The sequence below is a fragment of the Oxyura jamaicensis genome, chromosome 5, assembly GCF_011077185.1.
Source record: "Oxyura jamaicensis isolate SHBP4307 breed ruddy duck chromosome 5, BPBGC_Ojam_1.0, whole genome shotgun sequence".
In the NCBI taxonomy this organism is placed as follows: Eukaryota; Metazoa; Chordata; class Aves; order Anseriformes; family Anatidae; genus Oxyura; species Oxyura jamaicensis.
Genome location: NC_048897.1, coordinates 52,049,022 through 52,073,897, shown reverse-complemented (window position 1 = coordinate 52,073,897; position 24,876 = coordinate 52,049,022). Strand labels below are relative to the sequence as shown.

General features: G+C 49.4%; 1 protein-coding gene across 1 annotated transcript; it reads right to left on the bottom strand.

The window, feature by feature from the left end:
- Positions 1-841: 841 nt before the first annotated feature.
- Positions 842-24,823, bottom strand: NEMF (nuclear export mediator factor). Its single transcript, XM_035328024.1, has 33 exons — positions 24,669-24,823; positions 24,361-24,429; positions 23,604-23,706; positions 22,560-22,685; positions 22,326-22,474; positions 22,059-22,126; positions 18,750-18,836; positions 17,711-17,787; positions 16,198-16,268; positions 16,032-16,107; positions 14,926-14,988; positions 14,484-14,561; positions 13,926-14,134; positions 12,190-12,375; positions 11,649-11,712; positions 11,041-11,129; positions 10,315-10,418; positions 9,866-9,928; positions 8,527-8,639; positions 7,818-7,875; positions 7,238-7,296; positions 6,629-6,749; positions 6,250-6,523; positions 5,354-5,396; positions 5,225-5,274; positions 4,498-4,639; positions 4,078-4,155; positions 3,806-4,000; positions 3,163-3,195; positions 2,295-2,401; positions 2,171-2,214; positions 1,997-2,076; positions 842-1,166 (listed from the first exon to the last, which is right to left on the bottom strand). The coding sequence occupies exons 1-33, from the start codon at positions 24,767-24,769 to the stop codon at positions 1,089-1,091; spliced, it is 3,258 nt and encodes a 1,085-aa protein (XP_035183915.1). The 5' UTR covers positions 24,770-24,823; the 3' UTR covers positions 842-1,088.
- Positions 24,824-24,876: the final 53 nt, after the last annotated feature.

The following is a 24,876-nucleotide window of genomic DNA, read 5'->3' as shown; positions in this document are numbered from 1 at the left end:
AACTCTTTTATGTTGTGGAACTTCAATTGTGAACCTTAGGTAGCAGATATTCTGCCCTGAGAAGTGTAACTAAAAGTGCTTGAGCCTGTTACCAGCTGTGTCAGTAACCCGTGGAGCTCACACCTGCAACTGGACCAGCCTGAGCCCCAGAGGCCTCCCGCAGGGTGAAGGTGCACCGCGAGCAGCTGTGCACTAGGCCGGTGCCTGCCTCTGGCAGCTCAGGTCCATCTGGGGGACAGCTGGGACAAGGAACGGGCTGCGCTGCTGTGGGGAAGGGGTTAAATCATGTTTAAGCTGTCCTCAAAAAAAAAGTAATCAATAAACAACTGACTTCTAGAACAAAACTATTCCTGTACTGGAGTTCTGTGCTGATTTCTTTTATGAGCTTTAGCTCTGGCTTCAGGGAGTGCTTTGGGTGGTGCAGGCAAGTGCCAAGATGGGCTTTCAGAGCTCTGGGGTATGCTGATACAGCAAATGCAGCTTTATTTTGACCCAGGCTCCAGCTCTTCCTGCATGCTGCTCTCTTCCACAGGGGTGAGAATTACACAGCACCATGAGGCTGTGCTGCTGGGAGCAGGTAAATGGCTACAGCTGGCATTGTGCTTTTTATCTCCTGACAGCTGAGGGTATGTCAGGGGAAAAAAAAAACAAACTTCTGTCTTTTCTGAAGTAAAGCATTCTGCCCTGAACCTCTCCTGCTTCCACTGGGACCCCCAGGCCAGATTAGGAAGAAACAGAAGAGTAATGCTGTAAACTAAGAGTAAATAAATTAAGGCATGCCTTTGCCCACAACCATAGGGAAAGAACACTCAGCCCCCAAATTCAAAGCACTAGAGACGCCTTGGCAGCACGTCACTGACCCAACGGCAGCAATTTACTTGCACGTTTCTATGCTCTTTATCTCAGTGAGGTGTCAGAGTCCCTCTAACCCACAATGGAGGAACTGGTCCACGTCTGCTTACTGCCGCCGAAGCTAAATTCAGTCACGTTAACAGCAGTCAGGGTGGGTCTGTCTCTTCCCAGGCTGAAGGTGCTGGGTCCTGACCGCACAGCAGCACCGGCTGGGTGGCGAGAACCCCAGCACCACCTCACTTCTTCTTCCTGTTCAGCAGGTTGGGTGCAGACACCTTCACTTTACCAGGAATATTTCTTGACAAGTCAGTATCCTACAAAACATAAAGATGAGAAACCGAACGTAAGAGCAGCGCTTTTACAAATACCTTCCTCACCCCTGCGAGCGTTTCTGAGTCAGGTGGCACAGACTGATGTGTCCCGTTCTGCTGCTTTTCCCCTCGGAATACAGGGCTGACACCAGGCTTCTGGGCTCTCCCCCCAATTTATTAATGTAAAACCTTTAATGGGTTTCTGTGCAGCTTCCACCCCTCAGCTCCATTAGGATGGGGTGGCTGAGTCAAGTCCCTGGACACTGCCTCAAGCTCGTTAACCATCAATTGTGTTTTTTTTCTAGCAGAGTTCCATGAAAAGTCAGCGTTGGGTCTGCTGCTTTTCAGAACTTCTGGTCAGTAAAACATGAAAGGCCAGAGCAGCCGTCACAGAACAGCCTGGGCTGCCCCGTGACCTGCAGACATGGACATGAGCTGAGAAATCCACCCTTGAACTGACAGCCAGAAGGGACAGTGCCAAGGGGCAGGGGACAGCAGCTGGCAGAGCCGCCAGAGCAGGGCAAGGAAGCAGCCTCCCGCCCTGCCTGCAGGTTCCAGAGTGCTGCCGACTGGTGGCACTGAGTTAAAAGTGGGACAGAAAATGGTAAGAGCAGAAAAATGCAGCTGTCGGGCTGCTGGGTGGGAGAAGAGCTGCCTGAGCAAACAGCCAACACGTTTACCCAGCCAGGGAGAGGCAAAACCTGTCCCCAACCCCCCCCCCCCCCCAAAAAAAAGCAACAACTTTCTTTGAAGCATTTACCCCCCAAAGTGACACCAGTGGACATTCTTCTGCTGCAGTTACACAAGAGAAAGAATGTACAGAAAGCAGTCACCTTGACACTGCGGAACAGATCCTTCTCTCTTGCAGTAGCTTCTTTGGACTGCATGAAATTATGCAGGGCAATCTTTGCAGCTGTAAAAACACAGGAAAGGACTTACAACTCTAAGAACGTTCTGGTTTCAACAGGTAAAGCACCCAGAAGGGTTGAACTGCTTTCAATCATTACCTTTTCCTTTCTTTTGGGTGCCTGGCGTGAGCTTGACTTTGTACCTTTCAGAAAAGAGAGGGGTCTGTGAGTCGGGCGGCAGGTGCCCCTCCAGACCTTTCCCCCGGGCAGCGCCGCGACTTACTTGTAGTTTGTCACCGCCGTGTAGGGAGCGCAGACGGGCACGGCGAAGAGCAGAATGTCCTCGGGGTGCGGCTGCCCTGTCAGGGAGTCCAGCAAAGCCACGGCTTCCTGGAGGGGCAAAGGAGCTTCTGTGGAAGCAGGGAGCAGCACTCGCGCCCGACCCAACTTCTGTCACCCCTTCCAGCTCAGCTACAGGAGCAGCTGTAATTGCCCCGTGTCACAGCTATGGGGCTGCCAGGACATAGTTAATTTAGGTTTATCACCTTCACTGGCAATTAATTACCAAGCCATGGCTCATTACTGACCATCTTTGATTACTAATATCTCATCTTAGTGATCTTAGCTTTAAATGACCCCAAGGGGACCCCCAAATGCAGTTACGTCTTCACGAGGTCACCAAAAGCTTCCCCCTACAGACAACCGTTGTCCTCCTCAATTAAAAGATTTAAAGAAATGAACTTATTTCCAGCCTTGGGCAACACCCCCAGCCTGTCATTACGGAACACTCGGAAGCAGTTTTATACAAACTCCTAACCCCAGCTGCCCGACATCAGCCTGTGTCCTCCAGCCCAGAGCCACGCTGCTGGGGGTGCAAAAAAACCAGGGACAAACTCCAATTCAGCCAGCTCCTTGTTTCCCTAGGGGACGTCCGTGCTAAACAGTGTAAGAAATAAATAAAAGCAAGCTGGGTTCAAACAGACTTGGCCACGAAGGGGACTTAAATCAGCAGAACCAAACCCTTCCGAGGGGCTCAGGGTGTGAATCTGGCGTGTCTCCGGTCCCGCTCACTACAGCGGGGCCCTCCAGCTTCGAGCAGGACCAAGCCCCCCTGCTGAGCACAGACGGGAGGTTCAGGTGAGAGCATTTACCTCAACTCCTGGCTGATCCTGCTCTTGGTCATCCTGTATGCACAGAAAAGGAGACATCAGATCTGAAACGAGCACACAACTGTTTTGTTTTTTTTCTCCCCAAGTCCCTGGAGAAAATAAATTCTTTTAGCAGCAGCACTCAGCCAAATTTTCACCGCAAGGAGTTCAACTTACTTGAAAGTGAAGGTAAAAAGAGCGGTTTCATGTTGGCGGGGGGAGGACCATTTCTTTCAAAACTCTAATTAGCTTGGCACATGCCAAACCGGGAGGAGAGATGGGCTGTGATTCAGATACTGACTCACAACAACAGATCTGGAGAGCTCTGTTACGCTCCTGCTGCACCGAGTGGGAGGATTGATTTAACTGGATCCTCGGCAGCCTGGCGGGGTGCTCCCGAGGCCTCGTTTTGGCTGTGCTGGGAACTCAGTGTGCACACAGATCGCTGCAGGGTTTTTTTGCTGCTTCCTGAAACCGATGGGCTCCCAGAGTCATGGCATCAGGCACGCTGTTCTCCAGCGGTGCCCCAAAAGCAGCGAGAGCTGCTCAGCCTGCCTGGCAGAGCTGCACTACGCAGCACCAGGAGGGTCACGACGGTGAGCAGAGGCACACATGGCAAGAGAGGAGAGGCCAGCACGCTGCTCACCTTCTCGTCCTGCTGCTCCTCCAGGGCTGGGTCCTGCAACTCATGCAGCAGGACTCCTCCTGGGAGCATCTCCTTGCCACCGCCAGCACCACGGTGTCCTGACTTGGGTTTCTGCTGTTGCTTTTTCACTGTGTCTTCTTTCATCTTCCCCTTTTTCCCTTTTTTCCCCTTCTCCTCCTTGTTTGACCCTGCAGACTGCGGTTGCACAGGAGAGGTGGTTAGAGCCAGCGCCCCGAGTGCACCAAGGGGGAGGCAGAGCTCCCCTCACTCACCCCCAGCAGCTTCATGATGAGCTCCCGGTCCTCCTCGTCCTGGTCCTTGTACTTCTCCTTCATCTTCTTCATTTTACTCTGGAGAAGAAAACGCAACGGCTTTAGAAACAAAGACTTGTGGAAGCTTTGTATCCACCAAGAACCAGATGCTGTCCCCACACGAACGCTCCTTCCAGGTCTCCCAAAGCTCTTTCAGAGCAGATCACCAGTGATCGGGGGACTGGGGGTTTGGTGAGAAGAGCACAGGACATTCAATGCTACTTGACCAGCACCGTCACCCTGAAGCCACCGAGAGCTCCACCAAGAGTCTACAGCTATCAGGCATCAAGGGACTATGCAGAGAAACCCAGAATTTGGGAGATGAGCCCACGCTTCACGTGGTAACAGCTCAACTCGTGGGTAATGCTGCTCAGGGCCTACCTTCTGGCCCCGCTTGATGGGCTGAGGGGCTGGCACACTCTTGGTGGCGTTGGGAGCAGGGGGACGCTGCGGCTCCATCTCCTTCACTTCGGGTGGCTCCAAGTTCTCGGAGTCATTCTGCTGCTTTTTTTTCTTCATTTCCCTAAGGAGAACAAGCACTTGACACACCACCTCGTGGTGATAAGGGAGCCTGCTGCTCTGCCAGCGTTAGCAGCCTGCTTCCCAGCCACAGGCACGTCCATGGCAAATCCTCCTCGGCAAAACCTCAGGCGGCAGCTCCCCGCCAGCACTCCCAAAGGACAGGAGCAGCCGCCATCCCCGGGTGACGACAGCTCGCTGAGCCCCCTTCCTCCTCCCAGCTCCTGCTCTCCCACCAGTGCTGGTGAGTCAGCCAGCCCAGGCTGCTCACCACAAGGGGAACCCACACTTGCTGGAGAATAACATCTCACAGCCTCCTCAGAGACAGCAGCAACACTAAGCTGTGTTATTCGGGCTCCCCGTAGAGAGGCTTAGCTGCTGGAGCAGGAACCCCCACATGCAAGCAATCATCTCCAAAGCTTCCCAGCCCCCTCGGCTGCTGGCTGACCACTGACATCTCTGACAGCTGTGGGTTTCCAGGATTTCCTGATGACAAAGAACAGGCTGACCCCACATCCCACTCACAGCCCTCCCAGGGGAGGAGGAAACGAGGAGGAGGTGTTCACCTCACCCCAAATACATTTCTCACCTCCTCTCCTTGGCAGAGAGATGCCTTCGCCCCTGGGCCTTGCCGTCACTCTAAGAAGTGAAACACAGTTAGAGCCTACCACATCCAGCTGACACCGACTTTTGCCGCACGCCTGGACTGGGACCTTACCAAGTTGGGTTCTTCCTCTCTGGGGACAGTTTTCTGCAGGGATCTGCGGAGAGATCAAAACGAAGCTCGTCAGTGGATGAAGAGCAGCTCAACCCTGCAGGCACTGCCACCAGCCAGCCTGGTCACGTTGCTTTCAGCTTTCTTGAAACGTCCAGCAGAAGGGCAGCGATACCGGGATGCAGCTTACAAAGCAAGTCCTCAGATCCCTGCCAGCTTCCCTCGAAGCACACACACACACAACACAGGCAAACAGCCTGCACGTAGCAGGCACCGAACGAACACCGACGTTCAGCTCCCCGTGCTCACAGCCCAGATGGGCCACGGCATTCCCTGGAAGAGCTGCCCGCTGCCTCCCACTCCATCGCTTTGCCTTACACCCTCTGAGGAGTCCCGTCTCCAGAGGGATCGGGGAGTGAGCCCACCTCACAGCCACACGCGGAGCAGTAATGCAGCACCAGCTCGGCAAAGCAGAAGCAGCCAACGACTCGGTTTCTTGGGGCTGAACAGCAACTCAGAGAAAAAAAAAACAGGGGCAGCCATCTCCCGAGGAGCAAAATCACTGCATGGGCACTCATGGGATGCTGAGGCCAGAACGGGGGCTAACAAACAGCGACCAAGGAGCCAGGCACCCCCAAGAAGGAAGCAGGCAGCTGCGCGTGTACTTCAGGAAGGGGGGTCCAGAGCAAGCAGCCCCCAAAGAGGAGTCCTTCAGCAGGAAATGGCACGCAGCACAGCAGTATTATCGCGGCACAGGGTTCCTGCCCTGCACCCTGACAGCCTGCGTCAAAAGAAGTGATGACCTCTCATCACAGCCCTGGTCTTGGCAGCGTTTTAACAGTATGGAGATTCTCTGAAGGGCCCACGCTGCTGAGAAACACAGCTCCTTCTTCACTTACCTTTGAGACTGAAGGTGCGACAGGTCGATTGTTGTATCCGGGTAATCTACCACTTCTTCCTTCACTTCACTCTTCGGCTCTGGATGTTCCACTTCATCCTCGGATTCCCCATCATCCTCTTCGGAGTCACGCTCCGGCGCAGGAGGGGTGTTTGCTCTGCCCTGGTCAAGGTCAGCAACGCCCTCATCACGATTATTCTCAGACACGGCTTCCACACCTCCCGGTGCTTCCTCACACTCTGCTTTTTCTTCCTCACTGCTGCTATCCCCTCCTTCTGGGGTGCACAGGTGAGGAAAGCACAGTTCACGTTAGAGGTGCCTGAGGCAGCCAGGTCTGCTCGGCAGCAGCGCACACAGAACCTGCATCACACCCGCCATACCTAGCAGCTCCACTTCTTCCGACACCAGCTCGCTGGCGCTGCTGGAAACCGTTTCAAGATCCTCATCCTGTACTTTGACCTTCCTCTCTTCTCGGTGCCTCCACACGCAGCCTTCATCCACCTACCAACAGGGGCACCTACACGTTAGGCTGGTACCAGCTCCGAGAAGGCTCGCTAGCCCACGCAGAGCACCCCTCACTCCGCTTCATGCTCTCCCTTTGAACACTTCCTGCAGTTCCAAGGGCAAGAAAACGAAACCAGCACCTTTAAACCCGAGCCTGACAACCTGGAAAGCACGGCTAGCGAGAAGGCAGCTGCACAAGCAGCAGACTCTCCCTAAACACACGTTTCAAACAGAGCCGATCTAAAAATCCAGCAGAGAAAGTAAAGTTTGCTAGTTTGTAACAGGGTCTGTTTGCTTTAAATCAAGACACGGAAAATGGAAATGTGAGGAGAGTAGTCTTCAGCAAGTAGCATTTTATGGGATTTGTCCCAGTGAGGAAAAATATTCACTGGGCATACACTGATAAGCAAGAGCTAGAATTTAAGTCTCCTACAGCTCAGAACGAATTGCAAAAGCCAGCAGGATGTGCACAGAGAAAGCAGTACCTTGAACAAGAAGCTAAAGCCCATCATCAGATATGAAGGTGGAAGAAAATTCTTCTTTCCTGAAAAACAAAGGCAGATTCTCATGAAGAGGTTTAACAGCAAAGGTAAACAACGTATTTTCAAAAATCCTTTATATTAGAGGCTTTAGGCTACCAGGAATTACACCAAGGCTTGCTCTAGCTCTTGGATGACAACAGGAGAAACACTCAGCTAGCCACCTGCTGTCCAGGGCCCCAGCTAGCAGCTGCTGCTGCAGCCACCTGATGTTCCTTACAAACTGCTCGGGATGCATTTTGAGAAGATCAGGACCTGCCGGCTGCCACGGACAGCTGGGAAGTTCAGCTGATTTCCTACCACCACAGGACAGCACAGCATCTTCAGACAAAATGGGTGCCCCATCCCTGGCAGTGCCCCAGGCCAGGCTGGATGGGGCTGGGGGCAGCCTGGGCTGGGGGCAAGGGGCCCTGCCCATGGCAGGGGCTGGAATTAGGTGGGCTGTGAGGTCCCTTCCAGCCCAGACCATCCTGTGGTTCTATGAAAATGCCTAATGTCAAAGTCACACTGTTCCTCTGTGTCTCACCTCGGATCATGAAGCTTCCAGTAGTCAGGTATTCTCCTGTAGGTGCAGTTTTAGAAACCTAAAAAAGCACGATACAGATTTTATAAAGAGCCTCTCTAAGAGGAGACCAGCACTGTGCAATAGCAGCACTAACAAGAGCAACACTCAAGCAAGCCACATCTTTAACTCATGGGAACGGCTCTGTAGGACTGTATCCAAGGGTTTCCTCCTGCCCTTTGTAGGATATTTTCCCAGGAGATGTTTCAGTTCAATCACACACTACTTCGATATGTTTTACAAGTCCTGGGTGAGGAACTGGGCTAGGCAGGCAGTAGGAAGACAGAAAGCACCTCGACCTTCAGTTTAACGTAATCTCTCTACCCTTAAGGTTGAGTTGCTCGGAAGCACACCGAGACATAGTTAATGCACAAGCTGGAAGCCCAACTGAAAAATAAATTAACAAGGAAATTCCTCTTTAATCAAAGTGCTTCCTCTCTGGTATTAAGAAGCCAAGCTTGCAGTATTTCTTGTCATGGTCACATCGCGTCAGAGGTTACTCCTCCAACCCTGCCCTAAGCGCAGCAGAGCCAGGGAGAACTCACAAGGACTGGTATCAGGGAACAGGAGTTTCATCCCCATCCATCAGTTCCCCCCCAGACATTTCATCTGCAGCCCCACACCACCTCCTTCAGATGTTCTACCCGCAAAGGTCACGCACGGGTGTCCTTACCTGGTTGTGGGAGACCCACCAAGCACTGGTGACAATTCGGGCATCCCAGGCAGCGCTGTAACACAAGGCCATCGTGCCTGCCTCCGTCAGGGTCCGCGGAGGAATCGGTTCACCTGCAACAGTCCCACCCGACACACCAGTTAACACAACTACATACACAACAGATGAGGCTCCCCGACTTCCACACGTCCCCCGATCCAGCAGGTGTCCTTCCCAGGGGCACCTGGATAAGCTGGATGGACCTGGGGGTGGTGGTGAACAAGAAACTCAACAAGAGCTGGCAACGTGTGCTTGCAGCCCAGAAAACCACCCGTGTCCCGGGCTGCACCAACAGCAGCGTGGCAGCAGGGAGAGGAAGGGGATTGTCCCCCCCTGCTCTGCTCTCCTCAGACCCCACCTGGAGCTCTGCACCCAGCTCTGGGGCCGGAGGGAGTCAGGGAGTCTGTCAGGGAGCGTGGTGATAGGACAAGGGGTGATGGCTTTAAATTAAAAGAGGGTAGGTTTAGGTTAGATGTAGGGAGGAAATTCGTTACTGTGACGGTGGTGAGGCACTGGAATGGGCTGCCCAGAGAAGCTGGGGATGCCCCATCCCTGGGGGTGTTCAAGGCCAGGCTGGATGGGGCTGGGGGCAGCCTGATTTAGCGGGAGGGGTACCTGCCAAGGCAGGGGGGTTGGAACTAGGTGATCTTTCAGGTCCCTTCCAACCCAAACCATCCTATGATAAGCAGCATCAACAGCTGCTCTTCACAGCTCCCCAGCAGAAGCTAAAGCCCTGCCACTGCTCCTTCCTCAGCTCAGCTCTGCAAGGGAGCAGGAACTGCGCTGCTCACAGCACAAGGCCCAATTTTTGCCACCTCCCAGGAACAGGGCACAGGCAGGTTTGCACAGCTGGTCTCCCATGCGAGCCATGCCAAGGCGTTAACACTTCCCTGCTGAGATCAGCACCCTCCAGCAGCACCCCAACTGCTCATGCCACCTATGAGAGTCTCAGCAGGTCTCCAGTCCCTGGGGCCAGCAGCAAGCACTTGCCCCAAACACCTCTGCCAGTGCCTACTGCTTGTCTGTGAGCCCACCACATCCATCGCTCCTTCCCTCCAGCAGCCCAACTGAGCAGGCACAAGCAGCCACTCATGGCTGGAAAGCATCTGCAGTTGGTAACAACTTGATTTTGGAGGGACTGATGCCCCTCATGTCCTAACTGAGCCATCTGCTGGAGCTGGGTGCCGCAGCGCAGGGGGAAGGCAGCTCGCTGGGCTGGATGCAGACACACAGTGAGGACACCACCAGCCTGCAGCGCCCTGAGGCTCCTCCAAGCCCCTGCTTCCACCCCACAACGTACCTGTTGGGTTCTTGATCACGCAGCTCGTGGCTCCATGGAGGTCGGCGTGCACGTATATGTCCCCTGGAAAAAAAGGGGCTTGAATCAGTCATTGATGGGGTAACTCCACAGGTCACTAGAGCTAAGGTAAAAAAGGTTCCCTGTGTCAGTGGGAAACAGCCCTTTTGTCTGCAAGGAGCAGGATGGGAAGAGGACCTGGAAGTCTTTTAGTCCTCCCCAGTTGTCCCAGGCAGGATCAGCTCCTTTGCTCCTTAACTGACTCTTACCCTGCAGCGCTCACCCCCAGCCCTGCAGTGACAACACACACACAGTCTCCAGGACTCACCACCACCAAAGCCCCCCTTACCTAAGGCTCAAGCTGAGAACAAACCAGACAGACCTTGCCGTGTCACTCTCATGCAAATGGAACACAAGACAGAAAGCTTATATACTCCGTTAATCATGCTCACCTGGCTTAAGATAGCGCTTCACGATTATCTCATTCTGCTGCTGATCTCTCCCAGCAATGACAAGGTAATTCTCCGAACTGACGAACCACAGGAACTTCTCAAACCTGCCAAATTACATCATGGTGGGAAAAACCACGCTGGGCTAGCAGAATGTTACAGAGGTGTTTTGTGTGTCAAAGCCTGAGAACATGCAGCTTGGTATCTACTACTTAGAAAAGACACTGCAAATAGTTTCATGACAGTTGGCGTGCCTGTGGCATGAAAACAAGACCTGGTACAAATATGACATCGCTGCCAATAGTATTTTGAGATGAAATAAATACTGTCACCACCAAGTCCAGCTGCCTCCTATTTATTTTAATAATTTAGTTATTAGACTATAAAAAGCTTTGTTGAGACATTTTTAATCTACTGTTACTATTTCACAGGTACTGAGCTGCCAGAAAGTAACAGCAAAGTTCCCTATTTTTACTAAGCCCATCTTCCTAGCTGTGTTAAAAGCCCAAAACTGAGCTAAATTTTAAGTCCAGGTCCACTGAAAGGAACTTTCCCAAATAAAGGCTCTAACGGGATCAAGCCAGCAACTTAAAGGAGCATCTGTAAAGAGACTCGATACGAAGTGCAGCGTTTAGCTCCACTTCTCAGCTAGTGAAGTCAGCCTGACGCAGCTGTTTGAAACTCGTGCACGCTCACAACACGAGACAATGACAAGAAAACTGTACTTGCCAATAGACCTTCCTTGCTTTCTGAATGGTGGTAACCGTCTGAACTTCCTTCAGCGTCTGCTTCGTCTTCTTCTCAGCTGACTTAAATGCCTATTTAGACAGAAAGCATGACCTCAATCTGCCAGCACAGCAACCATGAAATTGCTAAGCAGGAAAGATGGCAGAAGTTTCTCTAATTATTTTTTTTCGAGTGCAGGCTCCACATACGGCTATTCACCAGCCCACATTCCCTTCAGGCACAAATAAAAGTACAGCTAAAATCTTCATAAGTCTCTGCCCCACGTAAGTGGCCCCTGAGAAGATTATCAGCTATGTGATCACACGGATCCCCAGTGATTTCCACTCCTGCCTCTGCAATCACTGGTTTGTCAGTATCTCCACCGAGCGCTTGTCTGAAGTGTTCATAATGCTAACAAAATAATACAGCAGAGGTCTTCAATCCTCTGTTCCGTCGCCTTAAGAACTTAACAACTAAACAACCTTGTTGTTTTTTTCCCCCCACCTTTCACATCTCATTGGACTACCTCAACTACATCAGGATTTTCCACTTAGCAGCCACAGGGACTTTGCTTTTAATTATCATCTAAAAACGAGAAAAAAATAAATTACCTTTTCCGCAGCTTCTACTGTCTTCTGTGTTTTCTTAGCTGCGTGTCTTTTGTGATCATAGTACCTACAAAAGAGAAGCTGGTTTAAGATTTAACATGCTGGGATTTCAAATATTTTCAGAACGTATTTCTCAGGGTTCTTTACATCTGCACTAAAGTTCAGTTCTAACAATTTTGGGGGGGGGCTCAGATCTTTAGTTTAGCCTTTACCTGAGAAAAGCAGCCAAATGATGCAACTTCCCTTCTGAGACAGAAGGAACAGGGCTTGCACTACTGTGTGACAAGAAGCAGCCACTCCGTGTCACTGTGCAGAACCGTACTGAAAATTAAAGCACTGCAATAGCCAGAGACCAGCCACGACACTGAGATAATAGTTTTGGACCAGGTAAACATGCATCCTAAACTCAGGGCATCGACCCACTTCCATTTCTAATGTTTCTTTGTAAAAAGCTAGGCACAGAGCCTTTCCTAGGACGTTCTCACCGCCACCTGAAGGCATGCAGAAAACTACTAGCGAAGCACACGTTTGCTGTAAGCCTCACCTTTTGGCATTGCCATACGCAGACAAACTGAGATCAACATCCACTAGTGACGGTTTGTTTTTCTGAGGCTTCTTCAACTGCTTGTTTTTATTTTTCTTCTTTTTCCCCTTTGGCTCTTCTGTTTCTTCTTTCACTAAATCAGCATCCTCCTCCTCTTCTTCCTCTTCAGATAACACATACGGGTTCCTAAAAACACATGACATCGTGTGATTAAGGTACGAGAAGCAGTTATTCTTTAAACATAGCGCAACGCGTTTTTACTTCTGGTCTCTCACAAAGACTGGAAATGGCCTAAAGAACCCTTTTCAATAAAAAAACATTTTCCCCATGCAGCCACAGGAAGGCCCCAGAATGCAGCGCAAGCAAGTTGGTATCTTAGAGTAAACCAGGGTTTGGGGAAAAAAGGAAACAAAAGCACAACATAAAAAGCTCACACCACCCAATCCAAGGAAGTGACATTTTCCAAGAGAGCTTTTTCTATCACAAGATGCACATCCACACTACCAATCTAGAGAAAAGGCCAGACTTAAAACAAAGAACAGTTCTGAAGATCTATTTTCATGAAGTAAAGGATCGCGAGACATTCTATGGCTGATCACATGAAAAGAGAGCAGCTACGCTGTGACACTGACAGCACAGCAGTGCACTGTTTAAAACCTTTTTTTTTAAAAAAAAAAGGATCAGAATTGCAGAATCTCAGCATGGCTGAGGTTGAAAGGGACCTCTGGAGGTCCCCTGGGCCAACCTCTCTGCTCAAGCAGGGCCCAAAATATCCGTGCCACTGTTTTTAAGCAGTTATGCTGAGCACACCTCAGATGGATTTGTATTTGCTTCTCACCAGCACATTAAATCTTGCTCTACCTGGCTATGCTAAGTCTGCATAGCAAAAGGCAGTGGAGTAGCATAAAATAACGTGCTTCATGAAAGGAAACACATCTCCACAGTCCCCTGTACCAAGGAAGCATGATTCAACAGCTGGGGGACTGACTGAGCTGGCTGATCAGCACAGCGATCGCTACCTGCTAACGAGACAGGCAGATGTCACAGCTGCAAACACGGAACCGGCTCCTGAAAGCGAGTTTATTTTACATACCAACACTGTTGAAAATGAGGTAACTAAAAATTTGCAAATTGACTTTGCAACATTACAGCTTGGATACCCGAAGTTGTAGCTATAAAAAAGAAATCCTAACTTGTTTTTAAATCTCTGGAACCACGATACAGTGTCATATCTGGCTTTTAAAAACACTCCGGACACTGTCTCACTGGCAGCTCCCTCATCAGGACTTCCACAGGAATGAGCATCAGACCTTGCAGCTCACAACAGCTGCAGTCTTGAACTGTCATCCTTTCAGTGGACTGCCTCTGAAAGGGGCAGCATCTCATATGAATTTCAGGTGGAAGCAGAACAAAACGTACACAATGAACTGCTCAACAGTACAGGGGTGTTTGGGACCTATACTGCTTTAGGACACCTTACAATATTTTAGGATACAGTCAGCCAGACTCTAAAAATACCAAAACAAGAGCTATTACAGTAAACAAATTAATATTTTTGAAAGCAAACAAGAAAGCATCCCTCTTTGCTCACAAAACTATGCTCTCTTCACACTGCTGTAAAGAGCACTGACTAACTTCAGTAACAATTCCTAGGCTAAAAATACAGCGGGTGTGCAACTCCCAGCACACCGTCAGTCCTACTGGCACCTGGCATGTGCGCTCTGCAACGTACCCACCTCAGCAGCATCGTGATGTGATTTGTCTGAAGCTTTAATTCTTTGATTGCACTTGCAACAGGGTCCCCCTGTGCCTGAGCTTCCTTAACGATCGCTCCGATCTCTGTCCAGTCTATCTGGTTGGCTAGCGCGCTACGGACCACCTGGATGGCTCGGTCAACGATCTCCAAGTTCATCTCTATCAGTTCTCCTTTGATCTTATCAACTTCCTTAAGGTAAGAGAGAAATTTACACCCATTGAAGCTAAACACATACTAGGCAATAGTTAAAAAATAAGAATAGTAGTAATTAATGTTGAGACAGAATTGGAAAAAGGCATAGAAGTGATCATGTGAGGCAATAGCCAATCTGAGTCCTGCAAGCAGAGCTGCACAGGCAAACTTTGGCAAGAGAAGTACAGAATATTTGTAGGGAGCAGAGGCCCACTGGGAAGTCCAGGCTCCTGACAACCGAAGGCGTTGCTGCAGGTTCTAACACTGGCCATGGCAATCGTGCCTAGCAGGTACAGCTCTGAAAGCAACATCATGCATCTTTGTTAAAATAAAATCCCAGTCTTACCTGAGCTTGCTGCAGAGCTTCTAGTCTGTTCTCGTGATCCCTACGGACATTTTCAAGTTTCTTTAATGCTTGTTTTTCCTTTCAAAAAGGAGCAAAATGGAAAAATGTTATATATATATATGACATCATATCATCTCGTCAACTAATCACTGTGAGACACTCAGTACAGCATTCCAACGCAGAAAAATACAACAGCACGAGACGCAAAGTTTCCAAAATTCTGTTGTTAATGTTGTGACTTCAACTTTGCATGCAAGTAATTGCTTTATACAATGTATAATTGCATTACACAGATTGAAATCCACTCCCCGACCATCGTTTCCGTAACATAAATAAGTAAACACCACCTTCCCCACCCCAAGCTACAGAAAGCAAGTGCCCTAATGAAGCGTTCGAAGCTCAGAGAGCCACCTCAGCTGTTCCACCCTGGATGAGAACATACCTGCTGCAACGCTTTCAGATCGATTTTCTGTCCCTCTAGCTTGGAATAGAATTCATCTGCTGCCTACAAGAGAAAATCTGTTTTAAAAATCTCCAAGTCACATCGACCAATGCCAGCAACAAGCAAGCACAGGAGGTTTTCCCCAAGAGAGCTGACTGCAAAGCACTAAGAGGAGACAGGCTAAGACAGAGTTCAGTAACTTCCTCCATTTTACCTTTGCATGAGATGAGTTCTGCAAGGCACTGTAGGTTATGTCTCACTACAAACTGGGGGCTATACACAACAGAAAATAGCTGGCCAACCTGGACCCTCATTTCTTGTTAAGAAATGATTCAAAGGAACCTGCTGTTTCATACAGCGTGCAGCCATTTAATCTGCAGAGCAATTCTGGACCTGTCTGCCCTGAATCCCTGCTGCTTCAATAGATCAGTTCAAAAAAAACCAATACAGAAATCCTATAAACCATGCCTAAGAACTGTCCCTGATGGGATGCTCCCTTTGCCAAGCACTGATTAAAACAAAAGGGGAGGAAGGTTTTAGGGCTGCTTAGACCATCAATGCTGTGAAGGAGATGACAGAAATTCAGACAGGAAGCAGGGCAGGAAAGTAACACGGGAACTCTGAAGATCAAGGTTAGGAACAACGCAGCTCACGATTTCAGATAATGTTAACGAGTCAAGGACCAGGAAGGACAACACTCAAGGAAAGGCTTAGCCAGATGCCTCAGGCTTTCAAAGGGGTCACTGCATTGACTGCTCACCTCCGGTGAAAGCTCAGCATCTGAACTCTCCACTAACAAAACGTTTGGCTGTCACCAGTCCTGGCCAACAGCTTGGCACGTTCCATGCACACCCGAATTCAGTGCCACGTGCCATCATTTCAGCTACACGACCTACTAACGAAGCCAGCGAAGACAGCACCGCTCAACAGCAGCCTAAAGGCCCTGTTTTACTTGGCCTTTTGTGTGTAAAACTTTTACCCATAAAATGAATCACCTCTTCCATGGTTTGTGTGTTCATTAACAACTTTTGCACCGCTTTTTAATTACTCTTTTTAGCATCAGTCAATTAAAGCACTTAAGTACAGCATCAGCAAAAGCACTGTACCTTATTGAATGAGTCAAATTCCAAGTACGGACATTTTGAATGTTGAGAAAACAAGAAAGGATGAAATTCCTCATATCTGTAAAATACACATTTGATATTATCACCTGAAAACTAATTTCTGTTATGCAGACTAGTAAAAAAAGAAATAAACACTTCAGATATTTACGTGTAGATATCTTCTGCGGGTTTATCTGGTTCCAGGCTCGGCTTTTTCTCCTTTTTCTGGATAATGTAACCCTAAAGGAATGCATAAATACGACATCAGCATTTGTCTTTGGAAAGGACCCCCCTTATCTTGGCAAAACAGTAAGCTACAGGTGCTAATCTACTGATCAGCACAGGGCCGTACTTCACTCTAGCTGGGAGACTTCATGGCAGAAGCAATGTGACATCTTATTCCCCCCCAAAAGGTGAACTTAGCTTAGAAAGCTCAGAACTGCCCAAGCTGAGCAGAGCAGTCGATACACCAAAAGGAAGGGAAGCCATCCAAAGGGACCTGGACAACCAGAAGTGGGCGCACGTGGACCCAGTGAGGTTCACCAAGTCCAAGCGCAAGTTGCTGCACCTGGGTCAGGGCAATCCCAGACGTGAGGACAGGCTGGGAGAAGAACTCCCTGAGAGCAGCCCGGCAGAGAAGGACTTGGGAGTTCTGGTGGACAAAAAGCTTGACACGAGCCAGCAGCGTGTGCCTCCAGCCCAGAAACCAACTGCATCCTGGGCTGTATCAGAAGAGGGGTGGGCAGCAGGGGAGGGAGGGGATCGTGCCCCTCTGCTCTGCCCTGGTGAGGCCCCACTTGGAGTGCTGTGTCCAGCTCTGGGCCCCCAGCACCAGAAGGATGTGGAGCTGTTAGCATGGGTCCAGAGGAGGGCTATCAAGTTGATCAGAGGGCTGCAGCACCTCTGCTGTGAAGAAAGGCTGAGAGAGCTGGGGAGGTTCAGCCTGGAGAAGAGAAGGCTCCAGGGAGACCTCACGGCAGCCTTTCAGTACTTAAAGGGGGCTTATAAAAAGATGGAGAGGGACTTTTTACTCAGACAGATGTCCTAATGATAGGACGAGGGGGAATGGTTTTAAACTAAAAGAGGCTAGGTTTAGATTAAATGTTAGGAAGAAATTCTTCCCAAAGAGGGTGGTGAGGCACTGGCACAGGCTGCCCAGAGAAGCTGGGGCTGCCCAATCAAGGTGTTCAAGGCCAGGCTGGATGAGGCCCTGGGCTACCTGATCTAGTGGGATGTGTCCCTGCCCATGGCAGAGAGGTTGGAACTAGGTGGTCTTCGAGATCCCTTCCAACCCCATACCATTCTGTGAATCTACCCTACAGCCTAACACACAAATGCAGGGCTGACATGCAGAACAGCGTTATCTACCATCAGAGCACAAGCGCAGTTCTCATAGGACCTACATCATCTGCTCATAAATCATTTAATTGCTGTACATTCTGTGCAAGGAGGTCATTTTTATTACCCAACATCACCTGGAGCACAAGCTCCCAGAACAAAACCTTTTAGCGTTAGGTCGGAGGTTGGACTCGGTGATCTTGGAGGTCTCTTCCAACCTAGACTATTCTGTGATTCTGAAGCTGCTAACCCCAGAGCAGGCATGCTGTGAACAGTAACTGCCCACTAGTTTAATTCTGCAGATCCTGCGTGACTGATAACCAAGCTGCCCAGCTGAGACCCACCTTTCCGCTGAAGTCATCCGTTAGTGCCATATATTCTTCTGCTTTTTCTAAAGCAGTGCGTACTTTTTCAATATTTTCTAAAGAGAGGGAGAGGAAAGGAATATTTTAAGACCCCTAGAACAGAGAGATATTGTTATATAAACCTAGCCCAACAGCAAATCAAAAGGCTCAGGCACCAGCTCTTCTAAGTGCCTGGAGCAACCTGACCAACCTAACCATGTCCACGGGAAGCTCCAGCTATGGCGTGGCCCTGTCAGATATTCTGAGAGTAGGATTCCAGTACGGCTCAAAAATAAAACTGCAGATATCCTTCACCCCACGTTCAGTAATTGTTCCAGTGTTTGCTTCAGCAATTGCTGTTCATTTTAAAGCAGGAGCCTCAGTATACATTTTATTTTGGGGAGTTTGTTGTTTTGTTATTTTTTTTTAAATATATATATACATATATGGTCTTTCTTCATGGAACTTGAAATATGTCTTAAGAGTGCATGTAAACGCTAGCAGTTTATAAAATAAAACTGCAGAGAAAAGCATAAACCAGTAGCTATAAGCTATTTGTTATGAAGTCGATTTGTTACAGCACCATAAAGCAGTAGAAAGTAAAAAATCTGTTTGATTTATAGCAAATGTAAAGGATATAAGAAAAATAAGACTACAGAAAAATCTGACTTTAAAATTTTGTAATAAATTTAAAGCTGCTACTTTATCAAATCCCCACCGTGTTTGTTATAGCTAAAGGAAGACTTTGATGCCAACTCCTCCCTATAGAATTCTTGTAAACTAACCCCTTACATAGCCAGAGTTCACCTGATGTTTAAGGTGGCGTCTCATAAAACCACTGAGACTATAGGAGGAGCCTTATGTTCTATTCAAGAGTTTTAATATGAAGAAGGTTGGTGCCAACCTAAGAACATGACAGCGTATAACCATGTGGTCAGAACTACGGGTTTAAGAATCACTCATCTCTTTGAAAAGAATGCTACACAGACATTAAAATGACCAAATGTGTAAAGCCTCTAAAACGTTGTTTTCTACGTACCTTTATTTTCCAGATTTTCATCTATTTTGACAGAACCAGAAAATCCAGCTTCTATAAGGCAATGCTCGATGAGAGTGGCTCCATAAGCTATAAGAAAAAAAACATACAAAACTCTTTTATACCGGTGATTCTCCATGAAAACTGTATTCACGTTAAAACCATAAGAAGTATTTCAACAAGCTGTGGCCAGGAAACTACAGTCATAATCCTTAGAGAGACTGGGGAGAGCAAGGGCTTTGTGATCCTGAATTCAGAAGGCAGGATCTATGGCAAGCAGGTTATCAGGACTCACGCAGTGGCCCTCAGAAACACTCGCTGGTGGGCAGAGCTGACAGGTCTCAGCTTATGGTGGTGAGTTTTTACAAACGTGGGGGTGCTGGGGTTCATCTGGAACTGGGAAAGGTCGAGGACTGAGTGAGGATATCCAGGAAGGCTGGGCTTCATGTTGGCCGAAACAAAATGAAGCCTTTAAAATTTAAAAGAAGGTAGGAAAGGAACTGAAGAGCATAGGAAACCCAGTAAGGGTGGAAAACCACCTGGTCTGGGATAAGGTAGTAGAAAGGGGGAAGTCATACAGACCACATAGCTCCAAGGAAAGAAGTGGGAAAAAGCTGTCAGAGGCAAACGTGAAACTTGAGTGACAGCGGAAACAGATGGAGCCCCATTTGAACAGGGTGCAGAGAAGTAGCAAATGAAAACAGATGAAAGATCCTCCTCTAAGATGCTTTAAGACAAAGAAACAAGCTGGGCCCTTGGAAAACCAGCTTTAGCTGTGAACAGGCAAAGCAGAAATTAGGAAAGACGACAATCACTGGGACAAGGCAACACCAAGCTTGGGATGATGCAGGTGGCCTCAGAGAAGGTGAGCAGGACCTCAGCATGCAGACAAATTAATAAGATAACCACATGAAAAAACAAACGAACAAAAAACAGCAGTCTCAAGGGAACGAAAGCCCAGGCCTTCACCTGGGACATGGAGTGGCAGTGGCAGGCTGCTGGTCACCCCAACCTGCAGCGGGACAGCCAAGAGATGGTGAAGGCGGGACACAGAACGGCTAAATCAGATTTCAGCCACTCAGTCTTGCCTAGATGGATGTCACAAAAGGGTACGAGGTTGACACTAACATTTAGACACCATTACTAACTGTTTAAGGGTATGGTAGTCAGAGAGCTCCTCTCATTAACCCATAGAATCGGACTGAAACATCACTGTTGAAGAGCTACAGTGACAGAGAGAAAACATACTTGAATTCAACATCCACGCTAGCACTAACTGATCTTGAAACTATTCTATTCTAAACTCTTCTTAGCCTAAAGCCTAAAACCAGCTGAGAACTTTGTATTAGATACAGAAGAGACAGCACAGTTCTGCATTTTACTTCATAAATCTGCAAGACCATTGAGAAGACACAAAGACACGGGAGGTCAAACAGATACGGTCTATTCAGATTTCCAGAAAACATTGAGCGAAGCTCATCCCAAAGCTCTCAGAGAGGACAAGATGCCACCAAGTAACAGGACAGCCCCTGCCTGGCTAACAAAGTGGCTGAATCAGGAAGCAGAGAGGAAGCACAGGCTGTCAGCTCCCTCCAGGAGGGAAGCGGAGCTCTGCAGGGACCTAAGCTGCTCAGTGCGCCCCTGACTGACCTGGGGAGGGGGAGCAAAGCCCAGTGACAAAGCACAACCTGCCTAAGCAAGAAAGACCACAGTAAGCTGTGAAGAACAGGAGGAGACCAAGCACTGGTGATCAGGTAAAGAACTGAGAGGGAAACTCCCTGTAAAACAACACAAACTGATGTACGTGAGGAAAGACTGCCCTACTTCTGCAGAGGCAGTAAGAGGACCCAACCAACACTTCTGCCTGGGAGCAAGACCAGATGGCTCTGTGCAACACAAGCACTGTCACTGAACACAAAGCACCAAGCTGTGTGCTGGGAACTTTGGGGAAAGGAACAGTACGTGGAACGAGGGAAACCATGCCACAGCATCAATCTGCGGTGCTCTGCCACTTTGAGTGTGAGGTACGCTTTTTTCTGCCCCGTTTCAAAACAGGCAGAGCTAGAAGAGGTGCAGAGAAGGACAAGTATCAGTAAAGGCTTGGAACAGATCCTGTACAAGGAAAGACTCCGAGGGCTGAACAGTAAGCTGGTCAGCCTAGAAGTGACCAGGACACAAAACGAGTGGTGCAGAATTCATCAACAGCAGCTGTTCACCTACTCCTCAAATGCAATAGTAGAGTACCAAGTTAAATTGAAGAGATCAGCTTAAAAATATATATATAAAAAAGGAGGTGACTTTTCACGTGGTATGAAAGCAAGTCCTCACCACAGGACACTGTAGAAGTTCATACAGGCTCAAAAAGAGGTCAGGTAAGCGCATGGAAGAAAAATCCAACCCAAGCTATGAAATGCAGGGACGCCTGCTGGTCAGCGCTGCCTAGAAGTCTCTAAAACGTAAGAGTACTGGGATTGAGGGGCTGTTCTGGGGAAATAGCAGAGTTTTTGTTAGGGCTACAGGCTGCTGACCAGGCCCCAGCCTGAGTTTAAGGTGACTGAGTACAATGTGAGGAACTGCAGAACACAACACCAGAAACCCCTGGACGCAGGAGTTACCAGTGTGGGAAGCGCAGTAAGTTACGTGGACACCCGGAGGGATGGTCGGGTTTCACAGGTGGTTAAGGAAGAGCGGTGTGGGAAGAGGCCAAGCTCACAGAAGGGAAGAATCGCAGACCTTTTAGAGAGCAGAGACTTGCCAGGCCTGAGCAATCAGATCAGTAACGCTGCGAGGCCGAGGCTACCTAGATCACAGCACCAGATCTGGGTACGGGTATCACAAAACCGGGACCAGTGGGAGAAAGCAGTTGGCATCGGGCTGTTTATTTAGGAGAAGGCCACAGTGGAGAAGGAAAGGAACAAAGGTGGTGAAAAGGGGAATCAAGAAATGGGATCCCCCAACCACTTCCTAGCGTCCTTGCCCTGCCTGTACATGTAACACCTCCTGTTCAGTACCACCAAAGAGGACGCTGGGCAAAACGCATCAAATCAAAGCTGCAACAAGAGCTGTTCTCAGGCCTTCATCCCTGCAGGATCGCAGCAAGGCTCATTGTGCAGCTTTCTTTGAATCAAAAAGAAAACAAGCAGTTTTCAAAGGCTTCTTTTGTTGTTGTTTTTCAAACATACATAAAAGCAGGCTGTCATCAACAACCTCAAAAAAAATAAAGACTGCTTGAAGTTAGTCAAATTTTCAGCATCATCCAAACAGAACGGATATTGCCCCCGTTTCATTTCCAAGTGGAACAGAATTACTTACGAAGATGTGGGTTAAGAACCCTCTTCAGCTGTTCCCCTTTGGGTGCGTTTGATATTATTTCAGTTAACCTGCGAAAGATAACGAAGAGTTGTTATTCCAAAGAACAACAGATTTTTAGATCGCGTTGTATCGCTTCGAAGCAACAAAACATTTTCAGTATTAGAAGAAATGCCAAATGGCCTGCGGTGCAAATGGCCCACAGATTCAGTACCTTTCACAAAGTAACTGGGGTTTATTCCAGTGCATACACCGTCTACAAGCTGTTACCTTTCCACGGTTGGCAGAGGTGCAGGTGCTTTTGCGCTGTCAACTGGGTACCGCTCCCGAACCGCAAATCTGACATCATCTGCTTCATCCGTGCGAAATCTCAGGATGTTCAAGATGAGGTATTCGTGGTCTGTCAGGACGATGTTGCCCTGCCAGAACACCACAGGGGACCATCAGCCAAGGCCGTGCTCGAGCGCTCGCTTACAGGGAACGCACGTGGGGCCTCGCACTCACCCTGTCGTACAGCTCGATGATCAGGTGATAAGCAGCCTCGTTGCTTCCAAACTGGAAGTCCACGATTCTGTCTATGCCCAGCTGCTTGACGCTGACAAGTCGTCTGGTCTTCAAATGCTTACGGCACTGCCAATAGCAGAGAGAACATCTGTGAGACAATGCAAAATGCTTGTGACATTTTATACTGCAAGATATTTGTTGGTTTTCTAAGCTATTGATCCCTCCTACAACACTGAGCACTTCTTTCTGAACACAAATCCTGGAAAGGTGAAAATCCCAATCAGAATAATACGAAGATAAGGCAGCTCTCAGCAAAAATAATACCACCTTGATATTTACAGGTAATACAATTGTTCTAGGTCCTAATATTAAGCGATTTTTGCCATTAAAACTGCTATTTGTAGAGCCGTTATTCAAAGCAAGGTCATCTATGTCACCTCAACAAGTGAGCAGCTAGCTAAAGTCCAAAGAGTTTGTATTACAAGGAGACCCAGGATTAACCCTGCATCAACAAAGGACACGGAAAGCCTCCCAGGAGAGTCTCTGGCGAGCCATTTCAATGAGGCCACATCCAGAGGTGGCAGGCTACGCAGACCTGACCTGTCTGAGTCAGTCCTCGGGCTGCATCCCCACAGACCTACCTCCAGGAATGCAGCCCAACAGCTTGCAGCAAGATCTGAACCCTCAGAGTCGGGCAGAGGGAACAGAAGGACTCTATTAACGTAGCGTGCTGTGCCCAGTTCATACGCATTTGGACAAACCAACTGGAATGACAAGGACTTCACTGCGGCAAATTCTGAAAGGTCTGGGTGGCTCTGAAAACGTGCAGCAGGTTAACACTAGTCTTCATAAATGTACCCGCTCATTGTTTCGGGCACTGAACATCAACAGCACGATCCTAGGGCCACACGTGTTCCTTCCTGGCCTTCAGTCACCTGCTCAATCAGGATCCACCAGGCAAACCCTTTTAGTATTTTCTTTTGTCTCCAAGGCCAGCACATTGACGGTGCTTTCTTTTTAAAAGGAAACCGCAGGTTGGTTTACCTTCATTGCAAAGCTGGATGGCATCATGTTTTTTGGCCACTCGAACTCCGTCGTGTGAATCCGTATTCCAGACTCAACCAGCAGCGTGGCCTTGCAGTCGGGTCTGTTAAAAAAACAAAGATTTACCACTTGGCACCTGAGCAGCCACCTCGTGCTACACACCAGGCTGCACTGGGACGAGACCAAAGCAGCACAGCCAGGAGCGCATCATCTACAGAAAACACTTGGAACCAGCGGAATCCATCAAACAGTGCCACTGCCACCCTGACAGCAAAAGGGTACCCGTGTGTTAAGTTTATAGACAAAGGGCCAAGCAAAATGCTTTTGGAGTCAGAAATTCCCCAGTGCAACTGGAGGCAAGGAGGTGATGCTGGGCCCAGGTGAGACACAGTGCAGGGGACTGTGCAGTGTGCCATCCCCACCACCTGGCCTGGGCATTGCTATCACCATAAAATTGAGGCTCTGCACTCCTCAACGCCTCTCCTACGTCCCCACAAAAAAAAATAGGGGTGGTTGTGTGCTTTTACAGCAACTCCTGGGGCCTTTTGTACCTTTTCTGCAGCATTTTGCTTATTTCACAGCCGTATGTATGCTACCCCCAGGAACTTCCAGAGTAAAAGTTGGTGAGTTTTCTCAGAAAATGACAGGATTCCGCTGAAAACTGGTCAGAAAAGCCAAACACCTGTCAGCAGCAATGCCACACGTACAGAAAGTGCAGTTACAGTAACCAGGTACGGGAAGTTACAGCAATTCTTACTTCTGCAGGCGGATGAGATACGTCTTGTTGTCCACATCGTAAACATTGCTCACTCTCATTCCCAGCAAGCTGCCGAAAAAAGACAAACACGGGCGCGTTTAGAAAAGCCCACCAGACGAACCACACGAACTCCCCGTGACGATGAACGTGCAGGCGGCCGAGCACACCAGAGGCAGAGCCGGGAGGCAGGGCGGGGGGCACAGGCTGCCCGCGGGCGGCCCGGGCAGGGGCTGCGGGCCCCGCACGGCGCTCCCGGTGCCGTCCCGGTACCGCGTGTGTCCGTCCCTCCCCCCCCCCCGGTGCCGTACCCGCGGCGGAGCTCGGCGAGCAGCGCACGGATGTCGATGGTACCGAAGCGGCCCTTCATGGCGCCACCGCCGCCGCCGGCCCGGCCCGGCCCGGCGCGCATGCGCCGCCGCCGCCTCAGCTACGGGTGGCGGCCGAGCCCCGGCGCTGCGCCCCGGAGGAAAACGGCGCGGGCGGGCCCGGCAAAAGGGAGCCCGCGTCTCACTGTGT